Below are 16,846 nucleotides of genomic sequence, written 5' to 3' on the forward strand. Positions count from 1 at the left end.
AAGCTAACCAATGCGGACGTCACAAGAAAGATCATCCACATTCTTCCCAAGGACAAGTACACATCCATCATCACCTACTTCCACTTGTTTGAAGATATGAACAAATGGAGGCCAACAAAAGTCTTGAACAAGATCATTGCTCAAGAGCTATCCATGAAGATTAGCAAAATTCCTTCTCCCTCAAATCAAGATGTTGGTGCATCAAGCAAAAAAGAGAAGGACAAGGAAAAGAAAAGTGAAGATAAGCAAGAATCTTCCACATCAAGCAAGAAAGCTCAAGCATCAAGTTCAAGCTCAAGCTCAAGTGAAGCTTCAAGTTCAAAGTGATAAAGAAGAAGAGAGGGACGATGAGGCGGAAGATGAAGAGCAAGAAAGCTCAAGAGCAAGCATCAAGTTCAAGCTTAAGGTCAAGTGAAGCTTCAAGTTCAAGTGATGAAGAAGAAGAGAGTGATGATGAGCTGTTTCGTCGTGCCGAGAGTTTGCCTTCTCTACCTCATTTACCATCCGTATTTCTTTTTGCACTTACATTCCTCGTTTACCTTTCCTAAAATTGCCATGTGTAGGTTATAGGATTGGAACCTAGGATGCACATCTAGATAGAAATTGGAATAAGTTTTTATATGTGTTTGGAGCCTTAGTTTTTAGAACACCCAGCTCACCTTCTCTTAGGGTATCATGGTCCCTTCGGTAGGTACCTAGGTACATACCTCTGTCAAGCCCCCGAGCAATGTGGAGCTGAACAGTGGCTTGATGAGGGACGAGGCCAAAGAGATCCCCAATTGAAGTTACTCTAGCCTCGTTTGGAACCACAGTCATCATGCAGTGCGGGGAGGGAGAGGGGACGACCACGAATAATCCTGCCGAACAGGTCACGGTCACAGTGGTACCTCCCCGTGAGACCCGTGCCCCACCGCGAGTTGCCTTGGATCGAAACGTGCTCCCCTGCCCCTTTCGCTTTTCCACTGATGCCTTGTGTCTCCCTCCCATTCACCTCTCGCTCGCGCTAGGGTTCGCCCCTGCCCGCCCCCCCTCCCCCCCCCCCGGGCTACGCCCTCACCGAGGTCTACTGTCGCTCCCATCGCAAATCCGGTGCCTCTGTCCACCACACAACCAACGCCAGCCAAGATGGAGGCTAGGGGACCGCAGGCGTAGGCGCCGGCCTGCCAACAGGGCAGCGCGACCAGCATGGAGAGAGGGAGGCGCAACACTGTGGGTGGGCAGGCGGGTGATGCCGAGACGCGGCAAGGAGGGAGGGAGGCGATGTGGCAACTAATGGGTATTGTTTGAAGTGGCGTAAAACACTACTATTGATTGTCTTGACTACTAATTATTTTATCAAAATTTGTATTTTACAAACTTCATAAATATTGTCAAAATCATCTTTTGCTCATACTCATGAATCAAATGAGCTATCATTAGCCACAAGGGCACATATGTCATTTTACACTCAGAACACATAATTAACTACAAATAATGAGGTTGCCAAACTCCCAACTTATCCAACCAGCGGATTCTCTCGACAACAGATTCTCATTAAATTCAGATTTTCAGATGATTCTCAGATAACCTCAGACAAACAAAACCTCTATTGTCGGTTGAAGTTACTCTGTCATCATGCTGCCAAGAGGCTGCGCAGTGCTCCAAAAAATCATCCTTGGATTGCAACGGAAGCACTCCTGACCGCACCCGTTGACACTAGCCCACCAAGACTCGAGTTGCTTAGAATAAACAAATCGAGGGTCAAAAAGTCCATCTTGAACCGAACCATCTGCATCTTCAGAAGGGGTATAGAGGGAGTCATAAGACGCCCTCCATATTGGAGCAGCCCCCCAGCCTTAGTGATTAGGATAATCAATTCAAGGGTCAAGAAAAGGCCACAGGTTTCAGCACATGATTCTTACCCAATTTTGTTTTTCAGGAGAAATTGATCATAGATTAACATGCCTTCGAACGACAGAAGTACACCAAATTTAACCTTGTTGACAACAGAAACTTCCCAATTTCTCAGACCAACGAAAGAACGATACAATTGACATGGAATAATCCCAGTCAACATCAGGTCAGTTCGACCTAAAGCGACAGAAAATCAGCTGTTATACAGAGGCAGTAAACAATGAAATGAATTAGACTCCTAATGCCGACTAATTCCGCAACCAATGGAATCTGATGCAATTATTCGATTAGCATCCCCTTCAAATTGCCGTCAGAGAAGAAACCTGTACTTGTGCATAAGCAGTTAGAAGTTATGTACTGTTCTTCTTTTTCTTATCACAGGAATGGCCAGTCTTCCTCTTGTGACGACTGAAATCCGACACAAACCGGAATGTCTGAGTGCAGCCAGGTTCTGTGCATGCATATGGGCGCACCCCCGTATGCACCCTCATGTGCTCTGTCCTCGCCCATGGCCACTTGAATGTCTTCTTGCAGCCTGTGAATGAACACATGAGCGGCCTCTCATCCAGGTGGACTTTGCGGTGCTGAAGCAAATATTTGTGGCAGAAGAATTTCTTCTTGCATCCCTTTACAGGACAAATGTCTCGCTTATGTAACGCCAAGTCCTGCTGGGTGCTGAAGCTCATATCACACCCTTCTATATCACAAGAAAATTTTGCTCCTTTATCTCCATTGCGCAAACCATCACTTGCTGGATGTTTACTAGCTTTTTTCTTACCGCTTTGCATCTTGGATTTCACTTTAACATCATCAGCCTTTTCTTTTGGAATTTCTTCCCATTTATCTATTGTGGCTTTGTCTCTATGGCACACATCTGTGTCACAAGAAAATTTTGCTTCATTATCTCCATTGTGCAAACCATCACTTGTCTGGCATTTGCTGGCCTTTTTCTTACCACTATGCATTTTGCCTCTAGATTTTACTTTCACATCATTTGTTTTCTGTTGAACTCCATCCCAGTTTTCTTGTGTGGCTTCATCTCCATTATCTTCATGAAGCAAATCTACATTGTTATCTTTGCTGTGCTTTTCTTGAAACTGCCGATTTGTCTTATCATTCTTGTGCTTCTTAGTACTAACTTTCTTAACCATCTTTTGCAATCTCTTTTCTACATTTGACAAATCATCACTTGCCTTGCACTTGCTGGATTTTTTCTTACTACCTTGCAGTTGAGTATCAGATTTCACTTTTACAACATCAAGTCCTTGTGGCGGACTGTTATCACAGTCGCCTACTGTGGTGTTTTCTGTGCTATCTATACCAAGCCTGTAGTCATGGTCATCACTGTCATTGTGTCGCTCATAAAAGTTGTTGTTTCTCTTATCATCCTTTCTCCTTTTAGAACTTGAGTTCTTGTTGGTCTTTTCTGATTCATGTTGATGTTGCAGAGTTTTCTGTGCATCCTCATTTTCATTTTCATCTCCATCTGATTCATGTTTTCCATGATCATCAAAATTTCTAGGCTGGTCAAAAGTAGCTACATCGGAAGCAGTGTATCTCTTCTTTTTGGCTCTCTCAACAGAGTCCCCCTCTTTTCTTCTCGATACTCTTTTAGATAGGCTTCGGTTGATCAGGCTAGTAGATCTTGCTGATGGTTCTTGTATTCTGTCATAGGAATTAACAGAGACCATCGCTTTGCTGTAAACCATGTCATGATCCTGTTCTTCCCGCTCACGATCTAAAAGTGGATGAACCTGGTTTGACATCCAAATTTTGCCACACCACGATCCAGCCACTTTTTTCTTTGTTGTGCCTGATCGCTGTCGTTCATCTGTCAAGCTGTCTGGATTTTCCTGGGCAAATGCCTTGTAAATGATGGAGTTGTATGGTACTTGCTTGCTGTAAAGTGGAGATTTGCTCTGTTTGGCACTGTAATATATGTTGATACCCATTTTTACTGCCCAGTCACTGCTTGTGGGTTCAGCATCTTCATCCTGCAGAGCCAATCGAATTCTTCCAATGTCTTCATCTGTTGCATTTTTGAAAGTGATATCTTTCCAAGCATGCTTCATACCAAGTTCTTCTGCTATAACTTTTGCTGCTGACTCCGCTTTAGGGTATTCTGCAAATGCATTGTGAATTAGCAATGAAGAAATTCCATGCTGTAAATGATTGCAGGATTAAGACATCCCTTTAAAAATATTACTGTCCACTCTAACAAGGCATCAACAGCGATAACTCAAAGAATGGGAACATTATTTTTACGTGTAACCCATATTCCCACAAACAAAGATAAATGTGGTCTATTTCAAAACAAGATCTGGAAGCACAGAGAATTTTGATGTACCGCCTCCTTGCACTATACGGAACCCCTAAAAAGGGACCTAGACCTCAGTCTCATTTGCTGGGTTCCATTGATCTAATTTTCTTTGTTGTCAATAATATTATGATATGATAACTACTGGAATGATTAAACAAAATAAGATATCAGTTATCACAAATAATTCTTTCACTGAAATATTGTCCTTCATAATTATTTCATGCAGTTCATGTTTGCTGATACTGATATTACCACCATATATTAGTAACATCAATACTTTTTCATTGTCAGAATCATCAAACCTGTATGCAACCAATCAGTCTAACATGATGAAACACTTGGGGCTTGTTCGGTTGGAAGAGGATTGGAGGAGGTTGGGAGGGATTAAATCCCTTACAAGTCAAAATCCCCCTCAATCCCCTTTGTGGGGGGGGGGGGGGGGGGGGGGGGGGAGATTAACCAAACAAGGCCTTAAGGGTAAATAAGAGAGGAAATGCCCAAGGAACTTTGCAGAAACTAGAGAAACAGTGCAAATACCTGGATGGCACAAAAGCACGATATTAGCACCACCAAATTGTTGAAGTCGTGTCCAAGTCTCCAAAGCATGTTCTAGACAAAACACATGCATTCTGCAAGAATCTTTGCTGTACTTGAGCAAAGTCAGGGCATCTGGTTCCATTGCACCTTTAGCTCTGCTAAAACTAGTACTTAAAGAAGCTTTTACACCTGGCGCAGTTGGATCATCATCCAAATCAAGATATGTTGACCACTGATCATATGCAGTTAGTGACTCTCCCAGATCTGCAAGATGGGTCATATCTGTTTCAATACTAGCCTGAGTCATAGCAATACTCATATTCTCTACTGGTTTCATTGGAGATACTGTTGCTCTGGAATCACATCCCTCTTCATACAAGTGCAAATTTGTATTTTGATACTGAACTGATGTTCCTGAGGACTGAATATTTGTAATTCCATTTACTGCATCATTGTTTGCACTATTGTTTGATATATTATCAGGTGCTTCCGCTTCCTCATCAGAATCTGATGATTCATAAGCAGAAGCCAGGAGCCCAAGAGCAGAAGCGCATCCATGGGTGCTGCTGGTGTACAGCTGTCTACACCGATCGGAAACTCGGGCTGAACTCATGTTGTGTATTCTATTATCATCTGTTTCAGAAGAATGCCCTGTTGAAAAAAGCCATTATATTTACACCATGGCCCCCAAAGTATACAGAAGAAAAATGACTTCATCATTACAATAAAAATTCTCATGAGCATTGCAATCTGATGCCTTCGGTCAAACAAAGTATGAAGACAACACCTAAAAACCTTAGAGAAACACCATTGCAATCTATTGAATCTTAAAGCATAAGAGGAAAGTGATTACAAATTTACAACTGAATTAAACTACTTAAAAAGATAAATAACTCAGAAACAAGTAACATAATTCACTGAAACATTCACCCTACAATTCATTCCCCAAAAGAAAATCCTATTTATAATAAGGTGCAAGAAAAATATGCATCAACCAAACAATTTTAAGTTTAACCGATAATATTTTATGAATATTAACATCGTCTATATGAAAATGATATGCGTATCTGGTAGGTTTGTCTAGGAAACTACTTTAACAATACACTAAATTATTGGGTTTTATGAATACAATAGAGCCGGTGGTCAATGATATTTTGACAACAGTGCCACTGTCAAAAAATGACTCTCTTCTGGAGCTTTGTTACAATGCTTTTAAAGTACCAGTGGTACTTGCAGGTACTTTCCTTTCTTCCTTCTTACCAAAAAAGAATTAAATAGATTTACACATATTAAAAGGGCATCATAGTAATTTCTCACTATTTTTGGTACTTGGTCCCACCAAATTGGTACTTCTTTTTAGGTACTTCATGGTACTTCCTTTGTTTCCACCATTCCGGATTGACGGCTCTCATTTTTTTCAAGCACTCTAAAATTTCTAATCTGAGTTTTATTGGAGGGGGTTATTGAACTAGAAAAATTGGCAGATCCATCTCCTTTCATAATGCAAGAAGTGAATGACAGCAATAGCAATTCATGTATGAATTTTCTGTTTTTACATACCATTTGACCAAAAGAATAAAAGAGGACAAGTGATATATACCAGATCAAAAAGTAGTACCACCAATTTCACTATTCAAAACAAATATGTGAAACAGGGAAGGGTGGATAATGATAGAAGGTAAAAGGGATATGTTGAGAACAGGGTATTAATAGTACAGGTAAGATCCAAGGCTCCCTAACCTTGTGGAGGAACAGTCGTTATCCAATTTGAGGTATCATTTGATTTCATAATTTCTCCATGTTTTGCACTTGATGACATGCACTCCTGAGAAATTACATATTGGACTGCTGCTTCTTTAGGTTGAATGATGGCTACACAAGCATAGCTTAATATGCCACACTGAACACATGGCAACCGCCCTTGATCTAAGAGCCCACATCCTTGATGTGATCCACCTTTTTCAATTACTCCACTCTGAATCTCTGAATTCAATAAGAGAGCGCTGCTGTTAACCATTCCAAATTTTGTTTCATAGAGCTTTCTTCCGTTACATGCAGAGGATGTGGTTGCACTTGATGATTGTGACTCGCTCATTTTTTCAAACCCTTTGATTTCATCTATTGCATTGCCATAAGCAAGCATATCTTCAGCCTTTTTCTGGCTAATACTACAGGTACCAGCAATCAACCCTTGCTTAACAGTGACTTCAGGTGCCATACTTGTAGGAAATGATGGAAGGGGAAATTTAATCTCCGGGATAATTACACAAGAACTCTTATCAAGAAGGATGCTAAGAAAATTGTTGTTTTCGATCACACTTCCAACAAATGTTTCTTTGATCATTATTTCACCTTCATTCTTCTTCTTGTCCCTTAGACGAGAGCTTCTGGGCACACCATGAGAATCCTTAAGTTCCCTATAAAAGGCAAATGTCATTTCAAAATAAATTCATTTCCACTTACATGATAATTCTGGGAATCACACAAACAGAATTGCTATTTGATATCCAGTTTTTACAGGCTGTGCTGAAACTAATGGGTCTAGTTTAAATAGATTAAATCAAAATGCATACATCCTGAATTATAAAGTATGACAAAATATATAGTTACTTCTGAATTAACTATGTAAAATATATAAAGAGGATGCCACCCTCCCCAATGTTCTTATAAAATCAAAATGTTTTAAAACAGCAACAATTGAGCTTATATTTATTGCAGGCACACCTTGGACGTAATGATAGTGCTAGCTCATAGAGCAGCTGATAATGAGACACCAGTGGACCACAATTTGTGGAAGCCCTCCTGATCGCAGCTTCTTTAGCCACTTGCAACCAGCGAGGCGTTGCAATATTTGTTGCTTCTCCACAATTAAATCCTGTGCAACAGGGATAGTGAAATAAATTCATCGTTGCATTCAGAGGAGTGATCTTTAACTCCAAAACAAGAACTACGACTCCTAACTGTTCAGAAGAACGCACATGAAATGGCAAACTATTAAGCGCAACAGTTATCTGGCAGTTTGAATGGATATCAACTTGCAGAATGAATGGTACAACTTACCAATGAGCTCTCTCTCATTCTTTTCAACAATTTTGAGCAATTATCTATTACAACAGATGTACCATGTGCAAATGTGAGTGTTTTCCATTAGAAAGAGAATCTACTATTTCCACTATAATTAACAAAAAAAACTATTCAAATTAGATCTGGTAGTTTGAATGGATAGCGTTAACTTGCAGTAATGAAATAGTACACCTTAGCAATGAGCCCTTGCACAATCCTTTCAACAATATAGAGTGATTCTCTTCTGTAAAATTGATGTACCATGTGCAAATGTGAGAGATTTAACCCTTTAAGTTAGAAAATGAAACTGCTATTTTCCACTATAATTAAAAAAACACAACTACCCATGAACACTTTGTATCATAGACCTGGAATTGCAAGGCTTCTTAGGTTAACTGAAAATTGTAACTCTTCCTCACAATAGTCAGTGAAAGGACTGGATCACACTGACATATAGGAGCAAACAGATAGCTAGTCCAAGGAAGATCATAGTAACCCGATAAGTGCATTATATGAATATGGACATGTTAGATGGTTTACCATGGCTAAAACCAGAATGATAAGCTCCAGGGAACGTGATAATAAATTCACCAGGGTTTTGTACCAATCTGCTTTGGAGAAGTATCTATCAATCATTATACCCAGTACTCAAAATAATGGCCAAGAATGAATGCCAAAGAAAATAATGTTAAGAAACATAGTAACACCTGCAGCAAGGAACTCCAGCAGAAAGAAGAACTTCAGGAGACAAGACAGTTGTCTTCTCATTTAGTGTTTGAAAGGCCACTGCACGAGATAAGCAAGCCATCAGCATATTTTTCTCTGCAGAGTTAAGAAAATTGAAGCATTCATACAAAAAGTAATACCTAAACTAGTTACTTTAAAAAGCGTAATCGTTATTTCAGTTAAACATCAATTTTACACAACAGAATCATGTGAAAAAAGAATTAAGAATTACAGCCGTCAAGAATTCTTATAATCACATGCCCACTACACAATCTGAAGAAGAAATATAAGTCCTACGATCAATCACCATACAGGGAGACCTAAAACTAGTACATCTTTATGTCTAAATCAAAATGCCTCAGCCCAAAGTAAACAGTTTCTCATGTCAAACAGAAAATAAAAGTGCTCTAAGTTCTTAAAAATGTTCAATTGCCTCACTTAATCTTCTGAAATTTTAGTTTCAGTATGGTAGGTGCCACTTGGTTTCATCTGTCAGTAAAGGTCATGAAAGAATGGCATGGCAAGAGGGGTGATGGAATTAATTGTAAATCTGGTTAGCTAACAGAGAGAAGAGGGCCAAACACCATGCTCGAAGGGAATTAGGGCATTAGAAAGCGGGATCAACTAACAACAAAGTCTATCAGTCCCGAGCAAGTTGGGGTAGGCTAGAGATAATGGCCAACATGAACCACCTGTGGGAAAAAGAACTTATATAAAAAGTACAAAAGGCGTGAATAATAGTAAAATTATCAGGGGATGTGAAACCTTGTTCATGATTTTGGAACATGGATAGCGGTTTTCCACGCGCTTTTATCCAAGGACAATTCTCTGGGTGTATTCCACACTTTCAAGTATCTTTTTTACCACCTCCTCCCATATCAGGTTCAGTTGACCCTGCCTCTCTTTAAATTATTGTCGTCCCTTAGGATCCTGCTATGCACCAGCTCATGGTTTAGGCACATGGATATCTGATTTCCATGGGCTTCTATCCAAGGACAATTCTCTGGGTGTATTCCACCCTTTCAAGTTCCTTTTCTACCACCTCCTCCCATTTCAGGTTCGGTTGACCCAGCCTCTCCTTACATAATTGTCATCCCTTAGGATCTTGCTATGCACAGGTGCCTCTGGAGGCCTCCGTTGGATATGTTCAAACCATCTAAACTGGTGTTTTTGTTAAGATTTTCTTCAATTGGTGCTACCCCTACCCTATCACGTATATTGTTGTTTTGAACTCGGTTCTTTTTGTGTGATTACAAATCCAACATAACAATATAACATATGCATTTCCGTTAAACATGTCGCGCTTTAGTAGGCTCCTAATACTCTATACATACAACATTAAATCACCCTTCTATAGAACTCACTCTTTAGTTTCTATGGCACCTTCTCATTATAGAGAATGCCAGATGTCTGGCACTATGTCATCCACCCTGTTCTAATTGTATGGCTAACATCTTCAATGATTTCATCATCTCTCTGTATCCAAACATTTAAAGGCATCCATCTTGCAGTACCTGACCTTCCAAACCAACATATCTTTCCTCATGTCTAGTATCACTGAAGTCACACCTCGCATACTAAGTGTAGTTCTGCTAAGTCTAAATCCTTCCAATTCTGGAGTCCTTCATCGTAACTCCAATTCCTATTTACAAAGAGATACCAACTAAAGGTTGAGATTAGGAATTTGGACTAACAAATACAAATTCAGTTTTGCTGGAATCTTCAACTTGTAGCTTTTTACAGGGCTAGGTTGCCTTAAACCGACAGATTTCAACTTTATCTGTAACAAGTTAACCTAAACAAATGGACTACCACAGATAAGATCCTGACTCCTGAGTCACCTCAACCTCTAAAGTTCAACTGCCAAATCAAATCGACATATCAAAACTTGAACGAACTAATACATAATAGGCAATCTAGTGTGCTGCTACTGCCTTGCATTACAGTAATTGCTGTGCAGCTGCAGCTGCCTAAACCCCATCCACAAAACAGTTAGATGTTTTGGTAAGTAAACAAAACAGAAACAAAGTTCACAAACTTCAGGATGATATGCCTTATTGAATTGTATCACTTAACCGTTCCAGATTTTCCTTTTGAATTGGAAGGATTCGGCACACTGCTACATAAACAGAGGTACCCTGAAGAAAAAGTTGACCTTAGACTTTGCTGGTCAAAGAGAAAAGCCAAAAGTTCATAAGCTTTCTCCAACCATAGATTTTACTAAAAGGTACTGATGTCTGCTTGGTTTACATCCCATTGTAATGTCAGAATGTCTCATTTGGTGCAGAGGTTCAGACATGCTAACAGACAGTTCACCTTCTTCTAAGTTCCCTTCTTTTGCAAGAAACCAAAGCATTGCAATTTGCAAAAGCATGGAGAAACAGGACACTCATTGAAGGACACATCCGTGTACATGCAGTATACTCTGACATAAGATTCAATCAAGTCATTCTGAAGTAAAGATCAGTTAGGTAAGCAAACAGCGTTTACTTCTCTTGCCAAAATATCCTCCCTAAAACCTGTTACATGCTACTCCTGTCTCCCCATTTCTACGCCCAAACTCTTCCCTGATGTATGAACCCTTCCCTGGCATCCCTGCCTCCATGTGGTCAGGAAGTAGTGCCCTATCCTGATCAAGTCTGCCACAGCTCAATTCAGTTTTTAATTTTCAGCTTCAATCAGCACTCCAATCAGAACCTCCAGTACTGAAAATAGCTTATTGATCGATTCCTACTAAAGGGCATTGATTTCCTCAAGTCATAAACTTGCATTACTAAAGGGCACTGGTTTCTGCTTAATTTACACGGCATTGGAAATGTAAGATGACTCAATTGGAGTCACTGACACCATTTCAGTTTATCTTTCCTTTTGAAGAAACATGTTTTGGCACAGTGCTGTATAGTCATATTGGACGTGCAGTCACATAGACAACGGCACCATGGAGGAAAAGGTTTTCACTTTGCCAGTAAGAAGAAAGCAGAAAAGACTCAAATAGAAATGCTACGCATCTATGCAAGAAACCAAAGCGTAAAAGGGGCAAAAGAGGGAGGGCACGCACTGATGGCGTTGAGGTCGTCGGCGTAGCCGTGCACACGGACGGCGTCCTCGAAGGCGAGCATGGCGTCTCGGGGCACGCCGTACCAGGTCTTGGGCTTGCCGAAGTGGAGGTAGTTGAGGCTGTGCAGCTCGTGGTCCTCCACGTGCCACGCGAACCAGCTGTAGAGCATCGCCACGTACAGCATCGGCGTCGTCACGCCGGCCACGTCCCGGCCCATCGCCCGCAGCAGCGAACCGCGGGCGCGGGGGGCCAGCCGCATGTTCCACTCCGTCTCCCCGACGTCCCTCGCCGCCAGGGCTGCATTGCCGCCGCCGCCCTCTTTCGGCGCCGCGAAGCCGGAGCCCGGCATGTCGTTGCCGTACTCGACGTTGAACGGCCTCGCGGCGCAGGCGCCCCAGAAGAGCGCCTCCAGCTGGAGCTGCGTCGCGTGCTTGGGCGGCACCGCGTGCCTCGGGAGCTCGATGTCGCGCGCCTTGGCGCGGAAGGCCTCCAGCGTGTAGCGCTCGCCGCTCTCCCAGACGCGGCGGCTCGCGGGGCGGCGATTCTTGGTGGAAAAGCCCACCTGCTGGAGCCGGGTCGGGAAGGTGGGCGCCGGGGCCGCGCCGTCGACGCCGGCGGCGGCGGCCGCATTGGCGGCGAAGGAGGCCTTGAGGCGCTCGACCGTGGCCTCCCGCGGCGGCGGCGCGAGCGGGGGCACGATCTTGCAGATGCCGTAGCGGGAGGCCTCGGCCTCGATCTTGAGGATGTAGGCGATGGGGTCCACGAACTCGGCGGCGGTGGGGTGGTACTCCGGCGCCACGGGCAGGTTGCGCAACCACTCCGGCGTCTCCACCGCCGGCGGCGACATGGCGGCGGCGGCGGGGAGCACGAAGAGGTCAGGGGGGCCTTCCTCAGGCGAGGACTCGCATTTGGGAGGGGCGATTTGGGGAATTGGCTCTCGCTGACTACTGCTTCGAGCTTGCTGCAGCGGCTGCTGCCCTGTTCCTGCTGCCGCTGCTGCTTTGGGGTAGTGAGGAGAGAGAGGGGGGACTGACGGAGGAGAGAGAAAGACAGGGGAAGACGAGAGGGTGGGGATTTTGTTGTTTTTTCTCTTTGGACTTTGGAGGGGTAGAAATGGAATTTCTTCTTTTTACTATTTTTGACAGAAAAATAGAGGAAAGCTGCAAATGGGACCTGCGATTTTGCAAGTTTTGAAAACTTTCATCCAAAAAATGAGTGGATAGTACTCACTTTGTAGATCTGTAGTGCAAGACGGGGGTGTTTGGGAGGAGGGGGCTAAACTTTAGCCCTGTCACATCGGATGTTCGGATACTAATTAGGAGGACTAAATATAAACTAATTACAAAACTAATTGCAGAACCCCTGGGCTAAATCGCGAGACGAATCTATTAAGCCTAATTAATCCATCATTAGTGAATGGTTACTGTAGCACCACATTGTCAAATCATGGACTAATTAGGTTTAATAGATTCGTCTCGCGATTTAGCCTAGGGGTTGTGTAATTAGTTTTGTAATTAGTCTAGGTTTAATACTCCTAATCAGTGTCCAAACATTCGATGTGACGGGGGCTAAAATTTAGCCCCCTCCTCCCAAACACCCTATTATGGGGGCTACTTTTTAATGCTGCGACTAAGAATCTTTTATTGAAGAGCAAGAGGCTACGAAGTGCCGCGGATGAATAGCATAGCAAGTTAGAGGAATCGGCACCGGAATTACTAGAAAAGTATGATTTAGCTATAAGAGGATGTGCTAAAAGTATAGATTGTTAAGGGGAGATGGCGAAGTGATGCGGCGGAAATTTGCGACGATATCAATAGTAGAGTGTGATTTGGCTTCAAAAGGATGCGGAGAAATAATACTTCCTCCGTTCCAAATTATAGGTCGTTTTGTATCTAATAAAGCTAAAACAACCTATAATTTGGGATGAAGGGAGTATGTTGAAAAGAAGATGGTATCTTAATGTAACATTGAGAAATTGGCAGCGATATCAATAGTAGAGTGTGATTCGGCTACAAGAGATATGGAGAAGTAATATATTGAATAGAAAATGGTATCGTGGTGAATCTATAGAGAGATCTCGATTCTAAGCTCGCATGAAACGATTATGCTAGTAGATGTATGGTACAGGTGGAGGAGACCATGCGATAAAATGTTAAGTTTGTGGAAGGAAGAGATGCAATCCCATCAAAAAGAAGGAAAGGCCAGGGCTCGGAAAAGACAATGGTGATGGCTATAGTTTAGAGACTGTTCGGGGCACATATTTTAATAGAGGTAGAGTGATTCTAATTCCTATCATTTAAAGTGATAGTTTGTCTCCACAAAAATAATATGTTCAATAACAAGCTATTCTGATTTTTTGAGTGATATAGGGTGATATGCTATGAGTTATTGATATAATAAATGATAAGCATTTCTAAAATGAAGTCAGGCACACGCTTTTAGAAACCAGGTTTAGAAAGAGCGTAATTGATGATATGCATTAATAAGCGCACCTAAATGTGCATGACGCCCAACCAGGCTTAGGGTAAGTACATTGGTGTCGTCTAATAGGCGGTCTATGCATTGACACGTAATTTTGAGACGATTTAGCATTGACATGTAATCTTGAGACGATTTAACAGGCAACCTGTACAATAGGTTATCCTATAAGTTGAGACGATTTAACAGGCAACCTGTACAATAGGTTATCCTATAAGTTGTCTGGTAGTGGTATATAATTCCTTAATTTGTGCATAAGAAAAATAAAATATTATGAGTTGCATGGCAACAATAACTCGTACAATGGTTGTTAAGTTGTCTCGTAGTCCTACAATTTAGCTCATGAGGTGGTTGTTTCGCGAAGCAACGACCTCTTTCTCTCTCCTCGCTCTCTCTCCTCCACATCATCAAAAATCCTACGTGGCACTGCATGAGAAGACCTATAAGACCGCTGACGTGTAGTAATGTACTTGCCCTTAAGATGAGCCTCATGGTGGGATGAGGTCAGGCTTGTCCTGTATATAAAGGTGGTAATGGATCATGGTCCTCATGCCTCCTTCACAATCCAACTCAGCCCTATCTACTTTTAGTTCAAAATCATATAATATTATGGTCCGACTCTTATTGAGCCCGATCCATAAATTTGCTAGGCTAAATTAGAGGACCCTTTAACATCCCTACCTGGATATGACCAAACCGGTCTGGAGAGGTGGGTCCCACCTCTTGATCTTTCTCTTCCCCTTCCCTCATCTCTCTCATGAGATGCCAGCGCCCCTCTATGGTACGGGTGGAGATCATGCAATGAAATGTTAAGTTTGAGGAAGGAAGAGATGCAATCACAGCAAAAAGAAGGAAAGGCAGGGGCTCGAAGAAGGCGATGGTGATGGCTATAGTTTAGAGACTAGTCGGGACACATGTAGAGTGATTCTATTTCTAATAAATGATAAGCATGTAATGAATGCTATGTATTGATAAGGGCACCCAAAGTGCATGATGCCCAACTGGTCCTAAGGTGGGTCTCAGGGTGGGACGAGATCAGGCCTGTCCTGTATATGACCGAGCCGATCCTAAGAGGTGGGTCCCACCTCTTGATCTTTCTCTTCCCCTTCCCTAATCTCTCTCATGAGATGCTAGCGTCCCTCCTCGGGTTGAAAATTTGTGTGCCGAGCTTTTGGCTGGGTTAAGCCTGGGGTGGCTTGACTTCCCATTCTTTTTTATAGAAAAATAAATAAAATTAATTGTGTAGACGGGTTTAGGTCGATCCGAATTTCTTTTATCTAATTTTCGCTAACCACGTCCGGACATGTAGTGGGTGGACGGCCCGGGCTGGGTGCCGCCGCCCTCTGGTGCAAGAAGCACCGTGGTACGTTCGTGCCTGAGCTTCCACCCTCCAAGACGCGAGCGGCCTGTTCGCTTCAGCTTATTCAGTCGGCTTATCAGCCACCAAACAGTATTTTCCTCTCACAACAAATCAGCCGTTTCAGCTTTTCAGTCGGCTTATAAGCTGAAGCGAACAGGCCTGAGGGACCCATCCCTCGCGCGCTCCCGAGACCCTGGCAGACCGGCTCCTCTCCTGTCCCCGGTGTTGCCTCCTACACTAGTCACGAATTACAAGCTCGAGATGTAAGCATTTCTAGCATAATCCACCCCTCTACTAATTAGAACATGCCATTTATCTAGTTTAAAATTTTAATTAGCGCTTGTCGCTTGTTCTTTCAAATCTCTTCTTGAGCCTATCTTTAAATTAGGAACATGAGGCCTTTGAAACGGCAAGTCTTTGTCACTCATTATTTCGTGGCTTCTCATTATGTATTTGAACACCCATACAGTTGTTTGTTCACCACGACAATATTCATCCCGCATGAATTAGAAATATCCCACCATCATTTTTCTCTATACATTGCTATGTACGCACTTCATCCCAAATTATTAGTTGTTTTGAATTTTTTTTAGATTTATACCTTTTACTATACATATCTAGACATATTTAGGTGCATAGTAAAATCTATATGAATCTAAACGGCTAATAATTTGGGATGGAGGAAGTATGTGTTAACAAGTCAAGAGTGAAAAATAAAATCAATCTAGACACCGAGTGTCGGTGTTTCATACTGCCGACTAGTGAATCACGCCGCGCTCACCTCACAAATCGATGGCTCACACTCAGAGAAAAGGGTTTATACTCAGTTCGTGATGAGAGTTCGTGTTCCTTAAGTCAGAGTGTGCGGTAGGCTTACAACGGGGTGCATGTAAGCAAGCGGTTGGGTGTGTTGTTCGTGTGTTAAAGTGTTAGAGAGAGTGAAGAGAAAGCCCAACTCCCCTTATATAGGCTTGGGGCTAGGCTACAGCGAGAAAGTAGGGACCCACAACCCCAGTGGTCGGGGAGCATGAGTGGTCTGAGCCCAGGTCGTGGCCGAATGAGGTGGGCCCTCCGGCCCTCCGTGACACAGTCTCCCGTCCCATCCTTGCTCTTGTGGTATGTCGAGGGGCGGCGCCACACAGTGCACGGTGAGGCGAGTGATACTCGATGAGGTAGGCACTGTGCTAGTCATGGCAGCCATCCCATCCAACAACTCCTGTAGGGGGGAGGGGCGGAGCATGGCGCCTGTCGCCGGGGCGCGTGGGGGCCCAGCTAGAGGCTGCTGCTGAACGACCGCGCCAGCACCCCGACCATATGCCGAGTGGTTGGGAGCCCTCTTCATTAGGGCATGCCCTCTAGGTGCAGGCCGGCATCGGAATGGTGAGGTCATACGGCCCTATCTTGTGCCTAG

General features: G+C 43.0%; 1 protein-coding gene across 1 annotated transcript; it reads right to left on the bottom strand.

Annotated features, from left to right (window-relative positions):
- Positions 1 to 1,960: 1,960 nt before the first annotated feature.
- LOC117848306 (lysine-specific demethylase JMJ705) lies at positions 1,961 to 12,639 on the bottom strand. The gene is made up of 7 exons (XM_034729654.2): positions 11,598 to 12,639; positions 8,521 to 8,599; positions 8,354 to 8,421; positions 7,475 to 7,625; positions 6,491 to 7,167; positions 4,751 to 5,401; positions 1,961 to 4,015 (listed from the first exon to the last, which is right to left on the bottom strand). Exons 1-7 carry the CDS (start codon positions 12,442 to 12,444, stop codon positions 2,244 to 2,246), a joined length of 4,245 nt encoding a protein of 1,414 aa, XP_034585545.1. The 5' UTR covers positions 12,445 to 12,639; the 3' UTR covers positions 1,961 to 2,243.
- Positions 12,640 to 16,846: the final 4,207 nt, after the last annotated feature.

This window comes from Setaria viridis, chromosome 3 (genome assembly GCF_005286985.2).
Source record: "Setaria viridis chromosome 3, Setaria_viridis_v4.0, whole genome shotgun sequence".
Lineage (NCBI taxonomy): Eukaryota > Viridiplantae > Streptophyta > Magnoliopsida > Poales > Poaceae > Setaria > Setaria viridis.

Bases quoted from the DNA above. Each gene is read 5' to 3' on its own strand.
- LOC117848306 (XM_034729654.2), bottom strand. From the start codon at position 12,444: ATGTCGCCGCCGGCGGTGGAGACGCCGGAGTGGTTGCGCAACCTGCCC. The intron at 8,600-11,597 runs GTGCGTGCCCTC...TATCTCGTGCAG, and splicing joins CGACGACCTCAACGCCATCA to TGGCCTTTCAAACACTAAAT. The intron at 8,422-8,520 runs GTGTTACTATGT...TCTCCAAAGCAG, and splicing joins GCTGGAGTTCCTTGCTGCAG to ATTGGTACAAAACCCTGGTG.